The sequence below is a fragment of the Sinocyclocheilus anshuiensis genome, unplaced genomic scaffold (assembly GCF_001515605.1).
Source record: "Sinocyclocheilus anshuiensis isolate Anshui unplaced genomic scaffold, SAMN03320099.WGS_v1.1 scaffold719, whole genome shotgun sequence".
Lineage (NCBI taxonomy): Eukaryota > Metazoa > Chordata > Actinopteri > Cypriniformes > Cyprinidae > Sinocyclocheilus > Sinocyclocheilus anshuiensis.
Window position 1 is genome coordinate 1,439,539 of NW_015552643.1, and position 23,999 is coordinate 1,463,537.

The 23,999-nt window shown below is 37.5% G+C and overlaps 1 protein-coding gene across 1 annotated transcript in view; it reads left to right on the top strand.

Moving 5' to 3' along the window:
- Positions 1-23,999, top strand: part of LOC107666938 (thyrotropin-releasing hormone-degrading ectoenzyme-like) — a 136,171-nt gene that overhangs the window by 101,988 nt on the left and 10,184 nt on the right. The window contains exons 8-12 of the mRNA XM_016458468.1: positions 2,891-3,078; positions 10,142-10,230; positions 18,408-18,553; positions 20,027-20,124; positions 20,345-20,452. Coding sequence (XP_016313954.1) covers positions 2,891-3,078; positions 10,142-10,230; positions 18,408-18,553; positions 20,027-20,124; positions 20,345-20,452 — 629 coding nt within the window. The remainder of the gene's footprint in view (positions 1-2,890; positions 3,079-10,141; positions 10,231-18,407; positions 18,554-20,026; positions 20,125-20,344; positions 20,453-23,999) is intronic.

Sequence of the window (23,999 nt, forward strand, 5' to 3'; positions counted from 1 at the left end):
GGAAAGAGTTTGATATGGAGGCTGGGTTGTGTTTGATAGTCTCGCTTTTACACTTGAGCTTTCACTTAGAATGGAAACGATTTCTGCAAACGCAGGTCAAATATTGATCCAGAAATCTGATCACTGAAACCTGCTAAATGCAAATGTTCACAGATACTGATAATAAAGGCTTGCTGCTGCTGATTATGGTGATTTTAATTAACTTATACATTAGTTGAATCTTATCAGACCCGATTAGTGAAGTGTCACATAATTGCTGACAAGCCTGATGAGTCTCTCAGATTAAACACGAGCATCTGCCCTTCGGCTGAGGTGTAGCGAAGAATAACCCAAGAAAAATCTTCTGCTGAAGGAAAGTTGACCTATTTAGATGCTTCACTCGGGCCTCAAAAATACAGTTCTTATTAGGTTTGGCACGGGTGCCCCCCTCCTGACAGAAACACTCAGGTATTTTTCCTGTGATCTGCTGTTTCAGTTTCTCTGTATTTTGTAGTACCACAGAGGGTTTAGCAACTGTATTGTTCGTGGCGGACTTAATTTCCCATAATTCCTTCTGTTCAGTTACCAGAACAACAAATGCTGCAATGCTAATGCAAAGTTCCTACATTAAATGATAATAAAACCTGTTTAATAAAACAATTATTTTTATAATTGCACACATATTGAAAACAAATGCTAGGATTGTTCTGTTGTTTCATTATAAGACATTTTTTCAGCATCAACCGAACACCCTTCATGGATGGAGGTATCAAGTAAGGATATCCCACATATCTAACTGATGAAATGCAGCTTAAGATGAAATTGGTCAGATGACGATATAAATTTAGGCTGGATGTGTGGTGCTACATTATGCTAATATGCTAGCTCACCTGTGCAGTGCAGCTGTAAATAATACAGACAGCTTAAGAAACTAAAAGTAAGAGTGAGAAGAACTGCTAGCACCTGTGAAGTAAACGGTCGTAGACAACAGCTATGATCACAGTGAAGTTAAGCATTGGGTTCAAGTCATCAGCTCAAAGCACAGAGATGTGCTTTTAAAACCAGAGGACTCTCAACAAGTCCCCTCTCGCTCATCTCACAAAGTGTCATGACTTTAATGAGATTACTTTCAAGTGTAATCTCAAAGTTATTATAGTTTGTAATGGAACAGCCGGACATTTAGCAGCTATCAGCGTCGTATGAAGCGTTTGTCATTCACATCACTCTCCCAAATGCCGGCTGATGGGAGCCGCTTCTTCATTTTCTCTTTCAAAACAGAACGGATTTAAAGGTGAATTTATGTGAAAGGGCCAGACCTGGACCTCCGTATCCTCTCAGTGGCCGTGTTTGTCAGGCACTGACGAATTTAGCTACATTAACAGTCCATGACAGCCCATCATCTAATGAATACTAATATGCGCAGTGTTCATTAGCTATTCATGAAATCCAATTTGCTGCAATAATCTGGCAGTGCTTAGAGCCCACAAAGCCCTTTGTCAAACTCACGACCCATCGCCGGACCGGCCTTCACTTCCTTTAATTATATCCGCCAGGGCAAAGGTACATTAGTTTCCTGAAAGCTGTCCTAAAGAAAATGATTCATAATGTAGGAACATCAGCTGCCGTCATCAGCCTCTGCAGAGCCTCTTCTGTATTCACACGGTAAACAAACCATGAGTCATTGACAGCTGTGAGAAGTCGTCTGGTCTCATTCGGCGTTTTCCATAATAGCCGAGTCATCTCATGCAAGCTTGGTTAGTCTCAGATTATAATACTCATAATGGTCAGAATCATCTGTTATAAGCAAGAGTTTCCCAGTTACACTGGAGAAGGGGAGTTGCACGTGCTCGAATGATCTAGTCAAGTTGATGTTTGCAGAATTCAAGACAGCCTGACAGAGCACTTTTGTTTCTACCACCACATTCCCCTTCCAATCCACACTGACTTTGTGCTGCTGCAGAAACATTGTAAATCTCCACGGTTTACAACCAATTTCATACAAAAATATCGAGTGGCCTCTGCAGCTCTTTAAGATCCGATGTATGGAAATGATGGACAATAACTGTGGAGCCACTGACATCCACTCTGATCCAAAAGCTAGCAAGCAGCCTCACTGTATACTACAGTCACAGACAGCTGCATCTGAACTTAAATGAAACCTCAAAATACTGACTTTGCATTGGCAGTGCTTGAATAGGCGATGAGGCAGTTCCAATGTTTTGCAGTCACCTACTGTACCTTTCTTTTTAAATGGATACAGCAGCTCAAGGTGAAAAGAAGATGAAACTCCATAAAGCTTTAAAATGTTCCTCATACATACAGCTTTTGAAAACAATTCATACAGAAAACTGCCAGTTGTCCACCGTGCTGAGCCATGTATATAGCATTTTCAAAGAATAAGGAGGAACTGTGTAGGCAGTATATTTCCCTCATGGACAAAACAGGGAGCTTTCCTCATTAATGAGCCATGAGATCCAATTTTATCTTTTACTTCTTTAAAATAGGAGGAGCAGCTTCCTCTGAAGAACTTATAAACCTAGCTCTGCTCTTTTACAAGCGTTGCTCTTGTATAGAGAGATTAGATAACTGGAAATTGCCTTGTGATGTTTCTTCGTATGTGGTTTAAGAGAACGGTGAAGTTTAATCACCTTTCTATTCACTAAGAGTTTTTAATTAAAAGACCTGGAGGAGTTTTTATTTACATCCATTATAGTTTTGAAAGACAAAGAAAAGTTGAATCAGTTTAGAGTCGTGTATCTGCAATTAAAGACATCAAATCTGAATTCATTTTCACTCACCTGACACTATCTGACACAATATGTTTTCTTTGCACCTTCTATTGCTGTTAGACACCCAACATGGTGATCTGTATATGTATGATGTATTTTGATCTATATATTTTGTGTCACAGGCCATGCAGCGGGAGGGAAAGGACATCAACATCACGCAGGTCATGGACCGCTGGACACTGCAGATGGGTTACCCTGTCGTCACCATCAGCAAGAACGACAGTCTTGACAACAGTGTCACCATCTCACAAGAGCACTTCGTCTATGACACCGACGCCAAGATCCAGAATCCTGAGCTGTTCAACAAAAGGTAGTCTGCCATATGTCAATCGTGACAGGTTGTTACATGAAAATGAAACACCATCAGTCAACTGACCACTTGACATTGATTCTCCATGAACTCATACATCGTTGCAGAAAATCCACAATAATATATGGAGCAGACGCCTGTACGTTTGCCAAACACTGCAATGCTGAATAATGCAAAAAGCCCACAGTCAGTGATTCTCCTCCCAGAAGTCACTGATAGTTTCCTGTGATCAGATCAAGCTCAGACTGAAAAAAAGATCCTAGTAGTTCTGCAGCTGATGAGACGAAGAAACTATTTTGATTAAAAATGAGATTAAATATTAAGTTATTTTGGAAGAAATACAGAAGAATAGACCATCTGGAGATTATAAACACAGCTAGACAGCTAAAGACTAGCCTAGCACCCCACAACAGCATGAAGACCCAAAGGATTTCCTCACTTATCCGAGGGATGTGAACAGTTTACTGCTTAGCATACCTTTAGATGCCTGCCTTTATTGCTCCTGCTAAGAAAAAAAAACATCTTTAACCAGCCTAAAATAGTTTGCTGGTTTTCACTGGCTATTAAGCTGCTATTAACTGAGCATTTAATTTATTATTAGCGACCCATGCTAACCCGTCACTGCCACATGCTGTTTGGCACTCGCCTGCGTCGTCACGGAAAACTGCATGTGTCACTGGCAGATAGATTAGTTTAATTCTTTGTTAGAGTGAGATGAATAATTCAATACTGCCTCTGATCCGTTTTAGAAATCCTCCTTTTGTTTTGGATCAGACACTGTTAGCAGCACAAGAATTGAATCAAGAATTGAATTTTAATGCTGTACTGACAGTTTGAGTGTGTGGAGTGTGTTGTTAGGCAGTATTCCCATTTAGATAGTGACAGACTTTCTTAAGTTGAGAACAATATCAGTGCTAAACACCTGCAATTTGAGAACATGAGCTCCTGAGCTCGTAGCATGTAGTCTGTTTGCAATATTTCTTGACTAAAAGTGGTTAAAATGCAATCTATTACTTAGAAATAGGAGAGAATAATAAAACTAGTGAGACTAAAGCATCCTTTCTGTCATCATGAAATCATCTGATTTATCATCTGCAAATAATCAATGGGTCCTTGCTTTTACGCGGCTAGGCTAACTCTCCACATCAAGCCATCTGGTGTCATAAATATGAAACATACAGGTAGAAATCTGTATGTTTACTTCTTTCCGGAGTTCATTTGTTCAGAGCAAACACAGCCACCTTCCTTTGAACGTCTCCTCCTACATGAACGTGTTTTCTGAGTGTGACGGTCTTCTGCAGAGGTGTTCAGAAGCAGAACTGCTTCAGGAATCAATAGCAAAGCCGTTTTGCGAGTAGGGGGTGTCTCTTTCCTGCTTTGCCCCTCAGGCGGGTTTTCAACTGAGTACCAGACAACCTGCCAGAATGCAGGGGATTTGGCACCTTTGTAAATGCAGTGTAACACCTCACTTGAGACTTTAAGCCAGCCTAGTAAAATGTGCTGACAGAAACATTGGCAGCAACAAAAGGAAAACAGAGAAGGTCAGTTTATTGTATTTCACACCCCTTCAGTGTGTTTCATGTCCACTGGCATCTCATTAAAGTTCATAGAGGGTCCACAGTCCGACTGACGTCCAAACTCCACAGAAATCCACAGAAAAGGACATTTATTTCACACCATTGTACTCAAAACACATGCTGGCTTTTTGCTACACTTTGATATTCTGTTAAAGCAGATTCATAATCCAGCTAGCAAAGAGCCACACATTTCATAGGCTATGTTAATTCAATTCCTCTTTCAAATGTGCATTAAATAATTATTTCCAACTTCAGCTGTACTGATATCATCTATTAATTATTACCAGAGTAATTAATTTTGACTCGCCCTTCAGTTTGTAAAAAGAATGAAAAACATGTTATGGTAGTGCACATAACTGTACAGCCTAGAATGCTATCATTAAATGTTTTTATCCTATTTTTACAAAGTTAGGGTATTGTATAGCCCTTACGAAAATAAACCATGGTTTTATTGTAGTAAAACTGTAGTAACCATGTTTTTTTTGGCGTATTGATTACCATTATAACCACAGGTTTACTACAAATACCATGGTTACCCTGTTGAAAAAAACAGCATATGCTGGTTAGGTAGGTTTTGACACTGGGATGCTGGTTTAAGATGGTCCTTTGCTGGTTTATGCTGGTCCTTTTGCTGGTTTATGCTGGTCCTTTGCTGGTTTAAACTGGTCCTTTGCTGCTTTAAGCTTGTCCTTTGCTGGTTTATGCTGGTCCTTTTGCTGGTTTAACTGGTCCTTAGATCTTGTATTTTGTATTTAATTCTTAATATATCTTTGAAATTGTCACAAAAGCTCAGAGCTTCAGCTAGTAACATCAGCTTGTTAGCATATTAGCAGTTAGCTTAATAAACTTAGATTTGTTCAGGGTCACAGTTCTCCTCTCCATTATAAAACCTCAGTATTAAGTTAGCAAGATGCAAAACTTCATTAGAAAGTGGCTATAAGTGTGAAAATTTGTACTTCAACACACCTCATCTGAAATCATCCTGTACTGTTTTGCAGATCCTGTGCTTATTTTCACCAGTGTAAAAAGTCTGAAGCTGAACCGTTTCTTCATCAACACTTTTGCACTCGTATATTACCTTACTATTTGGATTTTCACAGCACAGGTTTTATGCTGAGGTGATGTTGTAGAGAATATAAACAACTTATTAGCGCTTGAAGGCACAAATTAATTTTCGCATTGCAGGCTGCTTGTGTCACACTCGGGACAAGGAGGCAAACAGGCAGAGTAATTCAAATCTGAGCCTTATAGAGTCTTATTTTGCAGGTATGTGTAGGTCTGCTTGAGGCTGGTGTGTAACTGTCAAGCTAACTTGTGACTGAAAAAAGTTACATGAAAGAATATTATCAAGAACCTAGAAAAACAAAACAAACAAACAAACCAAAATTATCAAGCACTATTGTTACAGTGAAGAATATCTCATTGCTAAAGGCAGATATTTCTATGATCCTTGGAGATAAATTTGGTATGACTGCAATAATACAGAGCACACAAAACAGATATACAGTAGTATATATACACTCACAGTATGCTTAAACGGTTTAGATTTGGAAACATTATGCGGTGCAGTAATGCATTCATGTGACATCACTGGAATGTGTCTTGACAGTTAACAGTGCAAAACACACACATCTGAAATGCAATGAAAAATTAACTGTGAACATGCATAAGTTTGAACGCCACTGGGCACATGAATAAAGTAGAAAGACTGTAGATCTAGACTGTCTTTCATATTAAGAATAAACACTTCAACAAGTGCAGCAGCAATAATTAAAGTAAGGAATGATTTTCACAAGTCTCTGATTTTGTGTCTATACATTACTGTGTCACTGTATGTTGATGTCAGTCATTGAAAAAATCCTCTATGAAGTCTTGGACATGTAGAATGTGTGCTTTTCCAATTTGCGTGTTAGCTGATGGATGATTTTAAAGGCTGCTTTTAATATTTAAAAGCCTTGATTTGGCACTAAGTGTTCAGCAAAAAAATGTTCTTTCACAATTTTGTTCCAGAAATCCACCACCAACCTCTTTGTTTAGCAGATGTTCAGTATTTCTTCTCTAGCCCATCCAGGACCAGCAGAACATCTTCATCTTCTTTTTTCCATTCTTCATGGTCTCAGTGGTTTCAAACCATTGCTGGATGATTGACAAAGTCTAAAGCAAGTCTACACAACATACTGGAAATAAATACAATAGCTCAAGTTCAACACAAACTCCAGCATATGTGAATCCATGGAAGGTTTCAAATGAAGACACTTGTGTTTTTTCCTCTCTTCTGTGCAGCTGGTGTTGGATAAAAGTGTTGTGAGGATCTATCGCACATGTTGAGCCACAAAAGCCCCCAGTGACTCATTATAGACCGCAAAAGCCAGCCGTCCCTAAAGAGAGCCTGAGATATTATCACACCCGCACTGAGAGACAGTGAGACTGAGACCTCACAACCAATGAAGAAAACAGAGAGAGGATGCTGGTTAATCACAGTGAATTTTAAATGTAGACACATCCAGACTACAGCTGTTACTCTTTTACAGTGATGACACAGTGTTTTGCAAATTACTAATTGCATGAATTTTTGATCTCTCTTTTTTATTCTAAATAAATAAATAAATAAATACTTTCAACAACTTAGAACATCCAAGGAACACCCTAGCAACCATATTTCTTTCTTTCTTTGTCTTTATGTACAGGTTTATTTATTGAAAATTGGTTCCTTTTGTAATTATTTTTCTGCCAAATTATAAGGGTCTCTATTTCATGGTAAAATCACTATAACACACTACCTCTTGTTATTTATTTATATTTCCGGTAACTCTTTGGATTAGGGAACACATATTCTTACACATAAATTCCTAGTTTGCTGCTTATTGATAATAAGTAAGGTAGTTGTTGTACTAAAGTACTAAAGAGTGTTCCCTAATCGAAAGTGTTACCATATATTATTGTCCATTAAGAGCAACTGACCCTCAGCTAACAAACATTGCTTCTTTCCATAAACATAATGAGAATGAATGTATTTGTAATACAAATACAAATACAAATGACTGTACCCGTCTGCTGCAGAAACTGAAATTTTGATTCGTGTTTTAGCTAAAGCTCTGGGCCATAACACAAAGTTCCAGTTCCTGAGGGATGTAAATAATGATTATGATAACAGACGCTTCCATAAATGAACATAAACATGAGCCACCAAATTACCAGCCTGTGGAGAACTTTAATTTTCTTTTGCTATCTTCTCTTGTTCAATCCCACTGATGAACAGAGTTTTATGTAAATGTATCAGTGTGTGGTTTCATCTGAACACACACAGATGCTTCTATTATCACTGGAATTCATAAGTATTGTTATCAGCGCTCGTCTAGCACAGAATCTCTCTCTATAGTGCCTCTCTACATACGCGTTTAAATACTGTTTCCCAGCAGGATCATATTGCTTCATCTTATGCATAATATCTTCCTGACTGTGCTATAGTTTCCTCTGTGATATACTGTAAACTTTCAGTCTGCTGTTTACAGCTGTTTCTGCTGAAATTAAAAGTTGCTATCATTGTTTTATTATCTAGTTTCAGTCACTTTACACAGAATCCTCATTTCGGCTTATTCAGGCATAATTAAGACACATTAAATAATGCAAATCATCTTATGAATGATTTGAGGTGAGTCACCAGCAGCCTGAAAGGATTTCGTCCATTGCTGTCAGTTTTCCAACTGACACAAATCCCTAATGATCCAATCCATTCCCCACAGCCGAGACTGATGTCACCAAATAATCCAGGCTGCTCTTCTCATATTAGATGACTAAAGTTTGACATTTTATGAAGAAAATGTGGTGCGTGCCTGTGTAAAGTTCACTGCTACGATGCTAGTCTGCTGTGACGGTTGACAGGGTGCTGTTATGTGTTTGCTAAGGTGTTCTGGGTATTTTTTAGCATGTTGCCTTAAGATAAAACATTGCTTATCACAACGTCTTGTTCTAGCTAATGAACAACGCTTACTTTAGCAGTTAGCAGTATGCTAAGTAAGCAAGGTTGCTAACCAAAGGCATTTAGTGGTAAGCCAAGAGAGTAGCTAAACTGTTAACTTGCTAACCAAAGGCAAACTGAAAACATAAAAAAAATATTGTTTTAAACATTTTAGCTTTGTCAATATGATGCGATATGTCATTTAAAAGATATCCATTAACATATTTTCATGATTAAGAATGAAAACACCATTATGTGTTATTCTATAATTTCTTATCAGGCACTGAAGAGAGTAAAATGGGGCTAATAGCACACCTTAAGGGAAATGTGCTTTTCACTGCAGCCATAGTGATTGATTGCAGATTTTTTTTTAATGATACATTTCATGGGAAAAGAAATCATAAAGTAGTTTGTTTTGTTTGGGGTAAAAGTCTCACCAGCATGGGACAAAAGGCCCCCAGTATTACTGATACAAATACTTTAACTAAAGTAATATGTTTTGCATAATATCAAAGTTAATACTTGTTTATTACAATCACTTCAACAAATATGGTTCCATATTATGTTTATTTTGATACATAAAATACTTCAGTTTACTTTTATTCAATAAATACATTGTTATGTGTTTATATACGTACATATTCTTACCCTGGTGCGCCTTTATCACTGTTTTTCCCTACCTATAAAAACTTTTCTCAGTCAATGAAATAGCTTTGTTGAGGAAGGGGGGAAATTGTTAAAGTAAAGTTACGATATATCCATATTCTTACCCTGGTGCGCCTTTATCACTGTTTTTCCCTACCTATAAAAACTTTTCTCAGTCAGTGAAATAGCTTTGTTGAGGAAGGGGGGAAATTGTTAAAGTAAAGTTACGATATGTTGTTTGGAGCTTGTTCAAATGATTCTGTCTTGCATTAGATCTGTTAATGTTACAGTATTTATTGCTGTTGGTCGGCTCTGCTGTGCTCTTGTCGTCTGGGGTCATTTACGCTGGCAGACAGCAGACCACGTCCACCGGTGTGTCAGCCATTCTGACAGCTGAAAGAGGGGCGGCCATCCATTGTGGCAGCTGTCAGACAGGCTTTTACTGGATGTGCACTCATACCTAGGGATGTTCATTCACACACTAACACATGAAAGCACACACTCACAGATGAATCGACATCAAAATGAGGTGGCGACACAGAACATGACAGCGATCGGGTGACGAGTGATACACAGCTGTGTGTGTGTGAAAGAGAGATAGCACTCTGGGAAAGAATGAAAGCTGATTTCTTTCAGCTTTGACACTGCTGGGCTTTCTTTCAGCTTCACAATCATCTGATATTTCTGACTTTGTCACTTTGCCTGCTGGTGCCGAGACAGAGAGGAAATCGCACAAATATATCCCACAATCCCATTAAGTCGTGGGAGTCCATATGTGTGAGATTATGCGCGTCATACAGTATGTATCTGCGGCAGTGACATTTAAACCCTGAGATCAAATAGAAGCGTTTCAGCTGTTATTTCTCTCTTTGTCTCATTTCAGCTTCCAGTGGCAAATACCGCTGACGCTCGCAGTGGGAAACTCCAGTCACATATCAACAGAGACCATCATCTGGGTCTCCAATAAAACAGGTACCATGAGTGTTGTTCTCATTAATGTTTAGACATCACAAATTTACTCTAAATGTGTCATGTGGTGTAACCACCACATACACAAAAATACACATTTTCCTTACACCTTGAAAACACATGGGCATACACATCTTAATAATTATTTTCAAAATGTTTTGAAATGAATTTTTCAAGGTAACAAGTGTTTTTTACAAATGTCATGAACTATTAATTCATAAATATCATTGTTTTTGGGGCGTCGCACCACATTATAAGTCAGTCAGTCATGAACTCTTGCCTTGTTATAAAAATGCAAAATTATCTGATACCATATTTTAAGAGACTTATTGACCTTGATGAATAATCATGAGAATCCTCATGATATCGTTTGCATGTCTGTTGCACTTCATGGATTTGATTTACCTGACAACTGAAAAATGTTACAAGAATGCATCAAGAATATGATTCATCAAGGCTTTTCCTTTATTATATTGTTGCTATCAACCTGACATTTTTGACATCTAAAGATATCAGAATGATTTTTAATAAGAAGAAAATAAAAACATGCTCATCATAGAATAGGTATACAAGTCACTGTATGAATTGGCTGTATTTTTTTAATACATTCTTATATCTGAACAGGAAATTTATTGTCATGTTCTTGATATATGAAGTCAACAACTGCTGTCAACCAGCGACACACAAAAATACAGATAAAAGTACTAATTTAATTGGATTTCCTCATTAAATTGAACTAAATCAGCTCTTGAGAGTGCTTTAATGTTAATGTCCTTTTACAACACTGGACTATTCAGTCTCATTCAGCTTTATTTGTGTGCTGCTTTTTATTGTCACAGTAACTGTTACATTATTTTAGGGGCTCGTTCACCTACCAGTGAGGAAAAACTCTTGGAGTATAAAAGCCTGTTGAGACCAAGTCCGGATTTCAAAATGAAAAAATGCATCTCTATGAACTTCACTATGGTCAAAATTAAGCAATTAAATATATATATATATATATTTAATTTTTACTGACTAAATGTTCCAATTTATTTTGTTATTCCATTAAACACAACCTTTATGGTTTTAAAAGGTTTAATTTTTTCCACTTTTACAAAACTGGACCTGCATTTAAATGATTTATTTTCATAAAAAAAGTACTTCCAAATGCCTGTTTAAGTTACATTTATGAATGACACTGAGTGGATGAATCTTGAATTTCTAAAACCTAATTTCCCCCAAAAGAGCTTTATAAAAACTGAAGATGTGTTCATAAATGTCAAAGAACAGACAAGGCACTTATACCTAAAGTTGCAGCAGAGAGCAGTGAAAATGGATCTTCATCTTTTTGGGATTTCAGATGATTTCATCATGACTGACAGATCTGTATGGAAGTCTAAGTGTTGCAAGAGTTGAACACTTATTCAGTCTTGGTATTAACATTCATCTCAGGTCTGATCACATGTCAGCCGAGACATTATTTTGGATGAGATTCCAAAACTGTCTTATTAGTTTTCTACATAAAGTGTTTGTTTCACATCCTCTGAAGCTGCATACTTCCATAGTGCTCGCCAAGCGAATTAAAATACAGTCACCAGATATAGTGTTCAGATTCTGTTTGATCTGCTGATGCCAGAAGAATTACTATGATCAAATCCTGTTATGTAGTCTGTATTTGAAATCTCCATATGCTACTTTTCTGAAGTGGACCTAGGTAATCACTCTGAGAGAATTAGCCAATCAACGGTGATGTAAATGTGCCTAAATCTCAAAGGTAACACAGATTTTCTTTTGGTCAGCCTAAAAGGATCTTGAAAAAGCCATCCATCACAAACAGTAAAAAACAGTGCGATCCAGTCAACTTCAGTAAGACGTTCATTACTGACAGATGCAGTTCTTGCAATATAATTCTCTTTTCTCCTTTAGCCTGAAGGCGTTACTGAAGAAAACCCTTTAGCTCATCAAGATGAGACCTGCATTGAGACTATTGAGCCGTTACTGCAATAGTGGATAATAAGAAAGCGAGAGAAAACCTCTGTGTTCCCGCCTTTCCACTGCTGCCTCATTGTGTCGATCCTTCAGAGCTTCATCAGTAGCTGGAAACTCATGAACGTCTATTAATGTAAGAGGAGGAAGTGACAGAACGATAAAGGTAGAGAGAGTTTATATAGTGCCACAGGCTGCCAAGCTGCCATTAGTCCCTTCAGGAACCACCGCTCTCCCTAAGGTCCTCTCTGTTTAATACAAAAACTCTAACTCATTCTGCTTAACCCTTAAATGCATGAATGTTTCGCCAATCATTATTACATATTCGGGTCTTTAGCGACCCGGACCTATATATACAGCACGGATGGATCTTTAATTGCTGCAATAGCAAAAAACTCTCTTGATATTTTAAGAACAGAAGAATAAAATGAAGCATATTTCGTTACCTTTTGAGACTTAAAAGGGTTCAATTTGAGCAGATGATTTTAACATCGCTGTCATCGTCAGAGCACACTTCCACAGTACATTCAGCATCTGTCTCACATTCACAATTTCAACCATATTCTCAAAGCTATCGTTTTCAATGACTTCATATTCAATATTTTGATCACTGGCAGCTTATTCACCACATCCAGCATCAAATGACAGTGACATTTATATTTCATTGCGTATAGTAATTGCTCTGCAGTAAAGCCATTCAAACCACTTCAATTTTTGCTGATGATATTCGTTTGTTTTATGCCTGCGGTAATTATGAGTGAAACATCACGTCATCATTGTGTAGCAAACAGTGCCACCTTGAGGAAAAAATATGCATTGCACAAATTGAGTCATCAGATATGTAAATATAGTCGTGCAGGAAAAAATACTTTTTCATTTACATACCTCGGGTCGGTAGCGACCCTGTACACTTTTTTACAAAACATTAATCAGAAAACAGGCATTCTTTCATATTTTACTATTTTTTTCTTGTTATATTGTTTATAATGAATAGATTGAGGAATACTAAGAAAGTTGATGTCAAACTTAAAAAAATGAAGGAGGGAGAGGCTAGAGAATGATGTCCCGGGTCGCTAAAGACTTGAGGTATGCATTTAAGGGTTAAATTGTGATCTATTTTAATATACTTAAAAAGTGATGGCAAAGCTAATTTTTCAGCAGCCATTATTTCAGTATTTAATGCCACATGTTTCTTACAGTTGAAAACGGTTTTGCTGCATAAAACTTTTGGTAGGGAACCATCATACATTTCTTTTTTGATGAGTTTGTTGATGAATAGAAAGTTCAAATGAAGAGAAAGTTCAACGGAAGAACATTTATTAGAATTTTTTTAATGTAACAATGTAAAACTCTTAAATTGAATGCATCCTTACTGAATAGTAAACGTATTCACTGATTTCTTTTTTTCCTGAATGAATAAATGTAGGGGCTCGTTCACCTACCAGTGAGGGAAAACTCTTGGAGTATAAAAGCCTGTTGAGACCAAGTCCGGATTTCAAAATGAAACAATGCATCTCTATGAACTTCACTATGGTCAAAATTAAGCAATTAAATATATATATATATATATTTAATTTTTACTGACTAAATGTTCCAATTTATTTTAAGTTGATGTCTAACTTTAAAAAATGAAGGAGGGAGAGGGTAGAAAATGATGTCCCGGGTCGTTAAAGACCCGAGGTATGCATTTAAGGGTTAATGAAGGAAATTTCCATCGCTGGCAGCTAGAATCAGTCGGCAGCCAAAACAACGTTTGAGTATCACTGATGGACTTTCTTAAACATTGAATGTTGTGTATTTACCGTAGATGCGGTTTGTAAAGATTGTGAAATTCATTAGTTTTACAGGACAGTCATTTTTATTCTTCCTCCAAACTAACTGAGGAAGCTGCCAGATGCTCTGCTAGCATTAGCACCGTTCTTCATCAAACTGCAGCGACAGGCTCATCTGCCGGTGCTGTGCGGCTCTCGTCATGGAGAATTGTATTTTTGGCCACAGATGTTTCCTAAGAATGAAGATTCAGTCAACTGACGACAAACCTGCAGGGAAACTTGTGTTTATTGCTGTCACGTTGGGCCGAGAATGGAAACCTGTTCCCCTGCGTTGTGGTACGTCATGGTAATTTAGTCTGTTTATTCGGTTCGGCCTCGTTTACTGAAGAGCTGGATAATTAAAACTTAACAGGACTAAAGGCAAATCCTTTTGTTCCTGAGTTTTGATTTCAGTCAGGTTTGTACATATTGTTTCTCTCTGCTGTTGTTTACAGCTAATCCTAATAAATAAGAGCGGATGTTAACAGGATGTCTTGTTCAACCTCAAGGCTCAGATCTGTGGAGGTGGTTATTGGCGCTTACGTACTTGAGAAGCGAAAATGCCAACCTGCATATTAAAAACAGCATCATCATTAATCACAATGTGTAAAATGTCTAATTTCTCTGTAAATTACTGGGATGATGAAGAGTGTTCATATGACTCGAGTGATGTTACCTAATTAAATGCCCCTGGTGCTCATGGGAGTCACTCACAGATCAATATTGCCTCACAAAGCTCAGTCAGCCTTTATTATGATTATGAATTACTGGATCAATTGAGGAGAAGAAAGCTGGTGTTAGTGAAGCCTAGTTTAAGAATAAAGATCATATTTTAAGTGCATTGTTAATTGATGAATAGAATAATTGGGTTAATTGCATAGCTTTTCCATCTTTAAAGCACAAGAGTTATTAGAATATTCGCTAGTCCGAGCTCTACAAAGATTTGGGGTTAATTAAAAAAAGAGTCATATTCAACTTATAATGAAAACTAATTAAATTGACTGCATATAGGCTAATACAGTGATGTATATAGGCTACTAAAAAATACAGATAACCAAAAGACAGAGAACTAGGAAATGTAGAAAACAGAACAGCACAAACACAACAAACCACTAAAGAAAGACAAGTAACAAATGAAAAGACAAAGTCTTATATAGACTGGCGTAATAAGACTAACAAGACACAGGTGGAATCAATCAACAATTAACAAGGGGAAACAAGAAGAGGAACTAAATGAGGCAATCTACAAACTGAAAGACTAACAAAAGCACAAGGAAGACAAACAGGAAATATGTTAATCAGGGTTTGAAATGTACTTTTTCACTTTGTCTTCTAACATTTTTAAGTTACCAGCTGTTCAGAACATCTACAAGACCCCAGATTAATAAATAAATAAATATGATTCAGAACTGATCAGATTTATGACTTGTTTGTGAATAACATTTGTGATCATTTATCATATTAATACATATGGAAAATAAATTTAAATGCTTTAACACATTGAAGATTAGCAGACAGGCTGTCAATTCATAAAGTGATCAGCTGTTTACAGTTACAATTTTACAAACATTTCTTGTCCAGTGTGTACCTCTATTCATTCATTCAATCAATCAATCAATCAATCAACACATTATAGTCTTAAATTAGCAGTTTATGGTGAGTGTAGCTTCAGTTCTACTAAACTAAATTAAAGCAGTTGCTGTTATTACTGCAATCACTAGCTACTCGTCTTGACACACAACAGTTTGAACTTTCATAGAAACGCTGATCTGTTTCTAACCTGATATTAGCATCATCTGCAGGTTGTTTCCATGGAGACAGAAGGTTTGTTTGTGGCGCTTGTAAAACATCACAACTCCTGTCGACAACTCTGTCATTTCTCACACAACTGCGAGAACGAGTTAAAGAACGGTGCTAGAATATTTGAGACTTTTTCATATTCTTTTTCCTTTGACACGATATTTTTTTATGCACATAGTGAGATCTTATTTGACTCAGAGTGATGGAGCTTCTTAATAGGCCTATATGAAATGCTCTGCTAAAGCTCTGACTAAATGAGCTACAATTACAGGTCAATTTAGAAGAATGATTTATTTAGGAGACTGATGTGTTACTCATGAGTTATTTCAATGTCAGTGACATTTGCCTTGTTTAAAAATTAAACAGCTTTTTCATTTAGATTTAAAAAATCCAACGTGTAAATCATGTTAAAACAATTCCCTCTGTGTACAAGAGCCACATACTGTTATTTCCAACTCGCTGACCTTGTGTGTATATGTGTGTGTTTTCACGTCCCAAAAGCATGAGAGTGATCAACTCATTCATTACTGTGCTCACTAACAGCAGGGAAAACGTCAGTGCCTCATCATAGTTTTATGGCCATGTTGTGTTCTTTTATTTTTAATGAATATTTCCCCTGAATAATGCAAAAAGAAAAGGGAAAAGTTTTTATGGAAAGGATCAACTAAATGGCCTTATTCCAGCCGCTGCTGTTGGAATGTGGTAATAATGGAAGTGTCTCTAAATATAAATGACAGCCATTATGTCATATGCTTTATTTTTCCTCTGAAGAAGCACACTTTAATATTTGACACAAACTTTAATAGTTTCTATTAAAAGCTATATTAAAGCATTTATATACACACATATACAGTGTGTGTGTGTGTGTGTGTGTTTATATACATGATTTGCAGTAATTTATATGCTACTGCGTCTTAAAGTGTTGAAGCTCAAAGAGAAACACACTAAGCTCTTGTCTCTGTGTCAAGACTGCATCCTTCATGTCTTGTGCACACATCAGTTAGGAAAATATATATTGAATATTTCCATGTAATCAGTGTGAAAGAATGACAGTCAATGAGTGTTTCAAGTGCCTTGGCATCATTAGAGGCTGATTAATTGTTTATTGTTATACAATTATTTCTCATTAGACCACAGTTTAATGCTTTATTCTGGTTAGCAACAGCTTGGATAACAATGGTGTACGCAAGTCATTCTACTCAAGGTTTAGACACAATCCTGAAAATGTTTTGAGATAAACACATATTTATGTGTTAATCATGGTAATAGCTTAATTATTGACTTTTAAACAGTTGAATTATTGGTAGTCAATACAGCTACTCTGCTTCAGGTCTGCACTGAATGTCAGTTATTCATGTTTTTAATATTTTGAGTTTTGCTTTTGTTTTATGAATATTTTGGATTTTTTTTTTATATCGCCGAGCAAAGATGTTATGCTGATATCCAATTTGAAAACGTTCCTTCCTTCTGTAACATATTAACAGGCTGTTCAAAGGAAGAAGAACATGGTTCCTGATCTCAATTAGACACAAACCTCTTTGAACACCTTGAGATAAAACTCTTTTCAGTTAAACGGCATTCATTTATCTTTCCTTGATATCCTAAATGCATTTGGTGCTTCACCATGGAAATGTTGAAATAGTTTGTTTTTAATTCTTCACAGCCTCAGTTGTCTCCTGCTAATGTGAATGCAAATCAGTTTCCCTGAAGATGTTAAAAACCTCCTTGGGTAGCTGTGATTAATGTCCCAATTAAATGTGTGTTGGGTGAATCTGTCCTCCAGAATTGAATGAGTCCGTTTTCAAGTCTGATCACTTCCTTTTTCGCCTGACCTCTGATAGGGAGCGCTTATGTGCCCTGCATGAAATTGTGTGAAATTAAGATTAATTTCCTGCATTATGAGTCAGAGAAAGGCCTTTAACAGTGCAGGTGGAACATAAATATGATCTCAACTAGATTTTTTTTATTTTTTGAGTGTTGCTTGGGTATGCAAAACTCCTTCCCGTGATGTTTGGGTTTCAAGAACGGTGCCAAGGCATTCTGGGTGGCCAAAGGTGTGTGCTTTAGCAAAAACCAAAGCATTCGCTTGATTCTAGACTCTTGGAAATTCTCGTCTCTCTTTTGTTTTTGCTCTAAAGATGTCGGCCACTTCTCTCTCATGAGAGACTTGTGGGAGCTTCTAAAAGACTGAAGGGAAAGTCAGAAGGAAACATGAAAGGAAAATAAATGGAGGAGGTACCGATGTGTGGCCTAGAAACACAGTCTCATTTGACTACAGCCCAGGGTCCTGCTGAAGTACATCTGGGATTTGATGTGCCGCTCCAAATGACAGTGAATATGTGCTGTTAACGCTCATGTCTGTGTTTTAGAAGAGATCTTATGTATTATGGAGTTATGCAAATTGAACACGATTGTAGCCGTTACAGCACATTATGACTCCCCACGCAAAGCACACTGCCTGGCAGTTATTCTAAACGAATAATGATGAACAAAATGAACTGTTTGTAATCAAATGTTAACGATGTGTCTTCCAAAGGGGAAATATGTGTAAAAATGAGCTGCTAGTGTCTGATCCTCATGCTTTCTTTCTTTTCTCTAGAGCGGGGTATTTGCCCCAAAACGTCCCCCTGCAGATGATCTCATATTTGTCTCAGGAGACTGAGTTTCTGCCATGGCACGCTGCTAGTCGAGCTCTTTACCAGCTGGACAAACTCCTGGACCGCACTGAAGACCACAGCCTGTTCAGCGTGAGTCTGATCTCACATCAGTTTGCTGTTTGTTGTATTTTAACCTTGACTAGAGCAATAAGAAAGACACGGCTGATATCTAGCAGCACGTCTCAGATGACTCGACTCACCGCCAGACAGATCGAACTCAAAAATTCCTCTGATCATCATCCAAAACAGCAGTCCAAAATGTTTCCAGACACAATGCCTGTTTGCTGCAGCATTTTATAAACTCATGCGTACTAAAACAGTGTCAAATCTCCACCATTGCTAATGTTCAAAATATCATACTACCATATTTCTCATACTATTTCTGCAGTATACACTATGTATGTTATGTGAAGAATGCAGTTTTTCTGCATGTGTGTGATAACTAGATGGCACACTAAAATTATATTTAAAAGTATAAGGAGTATATAAAAGTATAACACCAAAAAAAGCACTATGAACATTTCCATGTTGTATAAGATAGTATGCAGTATGCAGTGTGTACTGCACAGTATGCAGTGTGCTAGTATTCCATTCTGAACGCAGCCTAACGTGACAGTGTCTGTTTCCCTGTCTTACCTGTCCACCTGCTTTCATATTAATTTATCACTTCGTTATTCAAAATATCACTCAAACGCCTACCCACAATCCCTCGGTGCGCATGAGTCATTTCTGCCCTTCCTCTGTAATAGACGACGCTTTAGTGTCAGCAGTGAGAGTGTGATGAATTTAATAGCTTCTTCTCTCTATTTCTCTCCATCATTGTGTTTACTGTGAGACAAAGCAGATGTTTAGGATGTAATGCAAGACAGGCAACAGCTGGAACAGATTAGTCAGGACACTTCAGTCATGTGACCAGGTGTTTCAACCTACCAGACCAAACCCCTCTGTGTGTGTGCGTGTGCTGGCCAGTGTATTTTGGCCCGTTCACACACAAAAACAACATCACTAATCGTCAAACTGAGATTAATTTGTTGGCAAAATAAGAATACGTCACTCAATTGCTGTAGTAACAGCTTGACAAGCTGTAGGCACCTGATCCGCCTCAGTATGGAAAACAATGTCCTCTACAAGCCTTTATGTGCTTTTATCCGTGTAAGTGTGTGTTAAGAATTGAATTGCGGCATAGCAGGGTCTAATTGTGATCATTCACTCGTCTCAGCAAGAGGGCATGAAGGAGAGCAGTCATGCTAAATTAGCCATGACATTACCTGCTGCGACATTTCCCTCAACCGTATAGGGAGGAGTCAAAACACACACACACACACACACACACACGCACACACTTGTACTGTATACAATACAATACAAAACAAAACAATAAAAAAAAAACTAATAATTTAAATCCTGGTCTCAACATGGCAACCGTACTGACTCTTTTCTGCCATTTGTTTTGCACTTTTGTTTGGTTTCGCTTGACTTTGCGTTTCTTGTTATGTTTTGCTTCAATAATTTCTTTGCTTCCCTTTCCCTTTCTGTTTGTTTTGTTTTGTTTTGTTTTGCTAGGACTATGTTCTAAAACAGGTGGAACCGAAGTATCACAAGTTGGGCTGGCCAGCCACTTCCCCTGAGGGCTCCTTCGTGCAGGCGGCTTATCAGACCGAGTGAGTCTTGAATTTCATATTTCTTGAATTATATATTACAGTTATAAACATATATGTGGTCTAAGTAAGGACACCGAATTGCAAAGTGTGAGTGAGATATTTTCCTCCTCAGAGATGGGAATGACCTCAGTAGTATTTAATTTTTAATTTTCCCCTTCCTCCATCTTTAACTTCCTGCTGATGTACTTTCCTGCTGGTATCCTTCCCATTTTTTCCTTAGAGAGCTACAGAGAGAGGTAATAATGCTGGCCTGCAGTTTTGGAAACAAACACTGTCACCGGCAGGCTGTTTCTCTCATTTCAGACTGGATTTCCAGCAACAAGAACAGGTGAGCAAATTAACAGAATTTACAGAATGACACCCACACCTAAATACAGGTGTGACCTGGTATACAAAAAATGAATGTAATGCACATTCACAACAGATATGTTATAATTTCTGGAATTCTATTGCTAAACTCAGCCAAATGTATTGCAAAATATGACTGGTTATTGTTCTTTATGTTCAACCCTGCCAAGATTCATACAGTAGGAGCTTTTTTCCAAGTGTCCATGGCAACACGCATTTATTCATCTAATTTGTTTTCCCTGCTTCCCACAGCAATGTTCACATTCATGTATGCAGTATCACACTGTCAAACACTCCATGCCACCGGCAGGGACTAATGACCATAATGGAGAATAAACAGGATTGTGGGTGTGTGTTCTTACTCTGCCCAAGATATTGTGTTCGCCCAGCTTTTAGGAAATTATTTTTTTTGTGTGTTTGAGCCAAACAGTGGGCAGCATGCCTACAAACACACGAAATACCATATATATATAGAGCACACTGGCAACCTCAGACAAATAAGGGGGAGGGGGACCAACTCCATGGTAAGGCTAAAAGTATGTAACCTAATGGTTAGCAACTAATCTGAACACCTCTGATTGGCCACTGCATTCATAAGCTAAACAGAATCATGTGTGATAGGTTATAATGTGCAACACTGTAAAAGCACGTAAAAAGAAACATGATGCAAGATGAGCAGCTCTATATTTAATGCTACAATTGACACTTTTCAATCCATTTTCAATTTATTCTCGACAGGCCTAATAGATTAGATTTAGTTTAGTAGATTTAGTTTAATCGTGTTGTGCATTTTTGTCCAATTTGGTGGCATTTTTGCACCAAACCCTCGTTAATTTCTGGCCTGTGGCCAGGTTAAAGCTAAATCTTTCCCAGCCTTACCTATGCCTTAGTTGCATTGGAAATTTGCTACCTGGCTTCTTCAAAACTGAGCCTAAAATTGACAGACAGACCTTAAATACACACACACAAAGGATTTATTACACATAAAATGTGTTACATATTGACCTTGACTTCATATAATGTGAATTAAATGACTTCTGAGGCCTCTAACATGACTCTAATAACAGCAGGCTGCTCAATTTAAAAGCTTGTTGGCCTAATATTCCTGCTTTCAACATGTGAAATACACTCAGTCGGATTCAGCCAGTGTTTGACCTGCTCAGTCAAACATTTTCCACTCTTTTGGCCTGAAACTACTCAATTGCTCTGACAGTGGCTTTGCAATTATTACCCCGTGGAGTCCAGTAAGAGGTTTCTGATCATGTCAGAACACACAGGAAGTCTCTGTACTGAACACAATCCCTCCTACTAGACATATCATCATGTGGACAGGTTAGTCTAATCCACTGCCAGAGTTAGAGCTCATGAAAGCACTCATATTTTAGATATTTTTTTTACATTTAAGGCATTTAGCAGATACTTTTATCCAGAACGACTGATTAAAAATGCTTTAGTTTCTCTTGTACGACTGTCAAAGTCAACAGATGGCAAGAAATAAGTTCTGAAATTCATCTGCTAGAGATTAACCTGCCTTTCTTCTACATTGTTTTTATGTTATTACTGTAGTTTTACCATCCTTTTGATACTGATTATTGTTTATAAGTTTGGCAATTTTAACTACATTTTGCATTTTATGGATATGTCATAAGTGTATTGTGCTGTTTTCCGCTTACCTGTCTTCAGAAGTCTGGATCTGCCAGATGTGTCCTTCACTGTCCTTTTCTTCAAAAATGACCTCCAGTCCTACTGGGACAATAAAAAGAATCTGTTCAGTTTGATATTCAGGGATGAGCACATCATAAAAGAGGAATGTGTTTGACCTTTATGTCTTTTTATGGTTTAGGTGATGATAATGTCACAGGAATGACCCAGCAGCATTTATGAGCTGCAATCACTGTACAGCCAAGCTGACAAACCCATCTCATGTGCTTTACTGATTATAAACAGGAAACCACAGCCTTAAAAAAAGAAAACTGAAATTAAAGACCGGTTAAAGTAAACCAGTCCAGCTGAATTTTTAGTATAGTGAATTAATAATACAGTTTTTTATATCTATTGGAAATAAATACAATGTAAAACACAAAAAAACTATATACATTGTTTCAAGAACAAAAGCGTCCGGCAGACATATTGCACGTTCCCTGCAAAATCTCATATCAGCCTTTTATTATAAACATGTCTCCTCCACTGTGGCAAATATTTGAGAAAATTGAACCTTCATATTCAGGTTACAATAGGAAAAGTTATAGAAGTCAAAACTAGATTTATGGTTTGTGCTGTTACCCATTTTTATTGTGAAAATATATGAAATTCATGAATTTTCTCGATATAATGGCAGCTAACAGAATGTCACAAATATTATTCTTTATTTATTATTATTTTTCTGAATTCACTTATCGTTCCTGTCAATGGCAGTCATAAACAAGACATCACTTTCACAGGTGTGGACATTTCAGTCTATACGCTCCAATTGGTTGTGACTTGATTTCATATCTTACTGGAGGTGCCGTTTTCTGTATTGCTACACTGAAAACTCCCAGAGGCTCCGACGGCTAATCCAGAATCAGCAGGTCTTTATTGCGCTTTGTTTGAGCAAATCAAAAGTTCAGTCACTGTATCGCCGCGGCTCCTCCAGAGGTTTAATGTTATTTCTTCTTCCTGTACGAATATTACATGCATCGCCTCACAGCCTGAGATGCGTTTGTCTCTGTGTAGCTCTACTGTAGACGGTTATTCTTTTCTGAGATTTATAACCAGATGATATCAAGGGCCCAGAGAGGGCTCTTACTTATGACCGATATATTGCTAGACAATATATTGCACTGTGACTCACTTTGGGAGGCCTGCAATGATGATTTGGGTCAAATTTTCATCACTTAAATGATGTGCTCACTAAAAATCATCGAATCAGATCAGCTGGTGTTATTATGGACATTTTTCACTGTGACAGAAGACATGTGATTCGAAGTGACTGCAAACAGCAGAAGACCACTTGAACCAAAAGTGGTCCGTTTTTGTCACTTTGTGCCTACTCTGGAGTGAGGAGACGAAGGAGATTCCAGAATTATCACAGACTTTATTTACCATAGGGAAAACCACACGTAGGACACGGGGATTGACGTTCAATTCCAGACAAGGGAAACTCAGAAACACAGGGTTTATATTATGGGACTAATCAAGGAAATCAATGGGACACAGCTGGGATCAAATAAACACAATCAGGGCAGGAACAGGAAGACCAAATAAGGGCAAGGAAGGCACATGGGGAGCAAAACACACACAAAACCAGGAACAGAGTCTGACAGTTTTGAATCTAAGAGTGTCTTATTATTTTAAATGATATTTCGTGCATTTTCAACATTTTGAATGAATAGAAGAAACCGCAAAAGAAAGATCAACTTCTCACAGAAGCATACAAATAAAAACATCTATAAATACACAAACTGTTTTTCACTGATTCTTCTGGAGGTGAAACATTGACTTGATTTGCTATCTTTAAACAACCCTGAGGACGCAACAAATTCCTG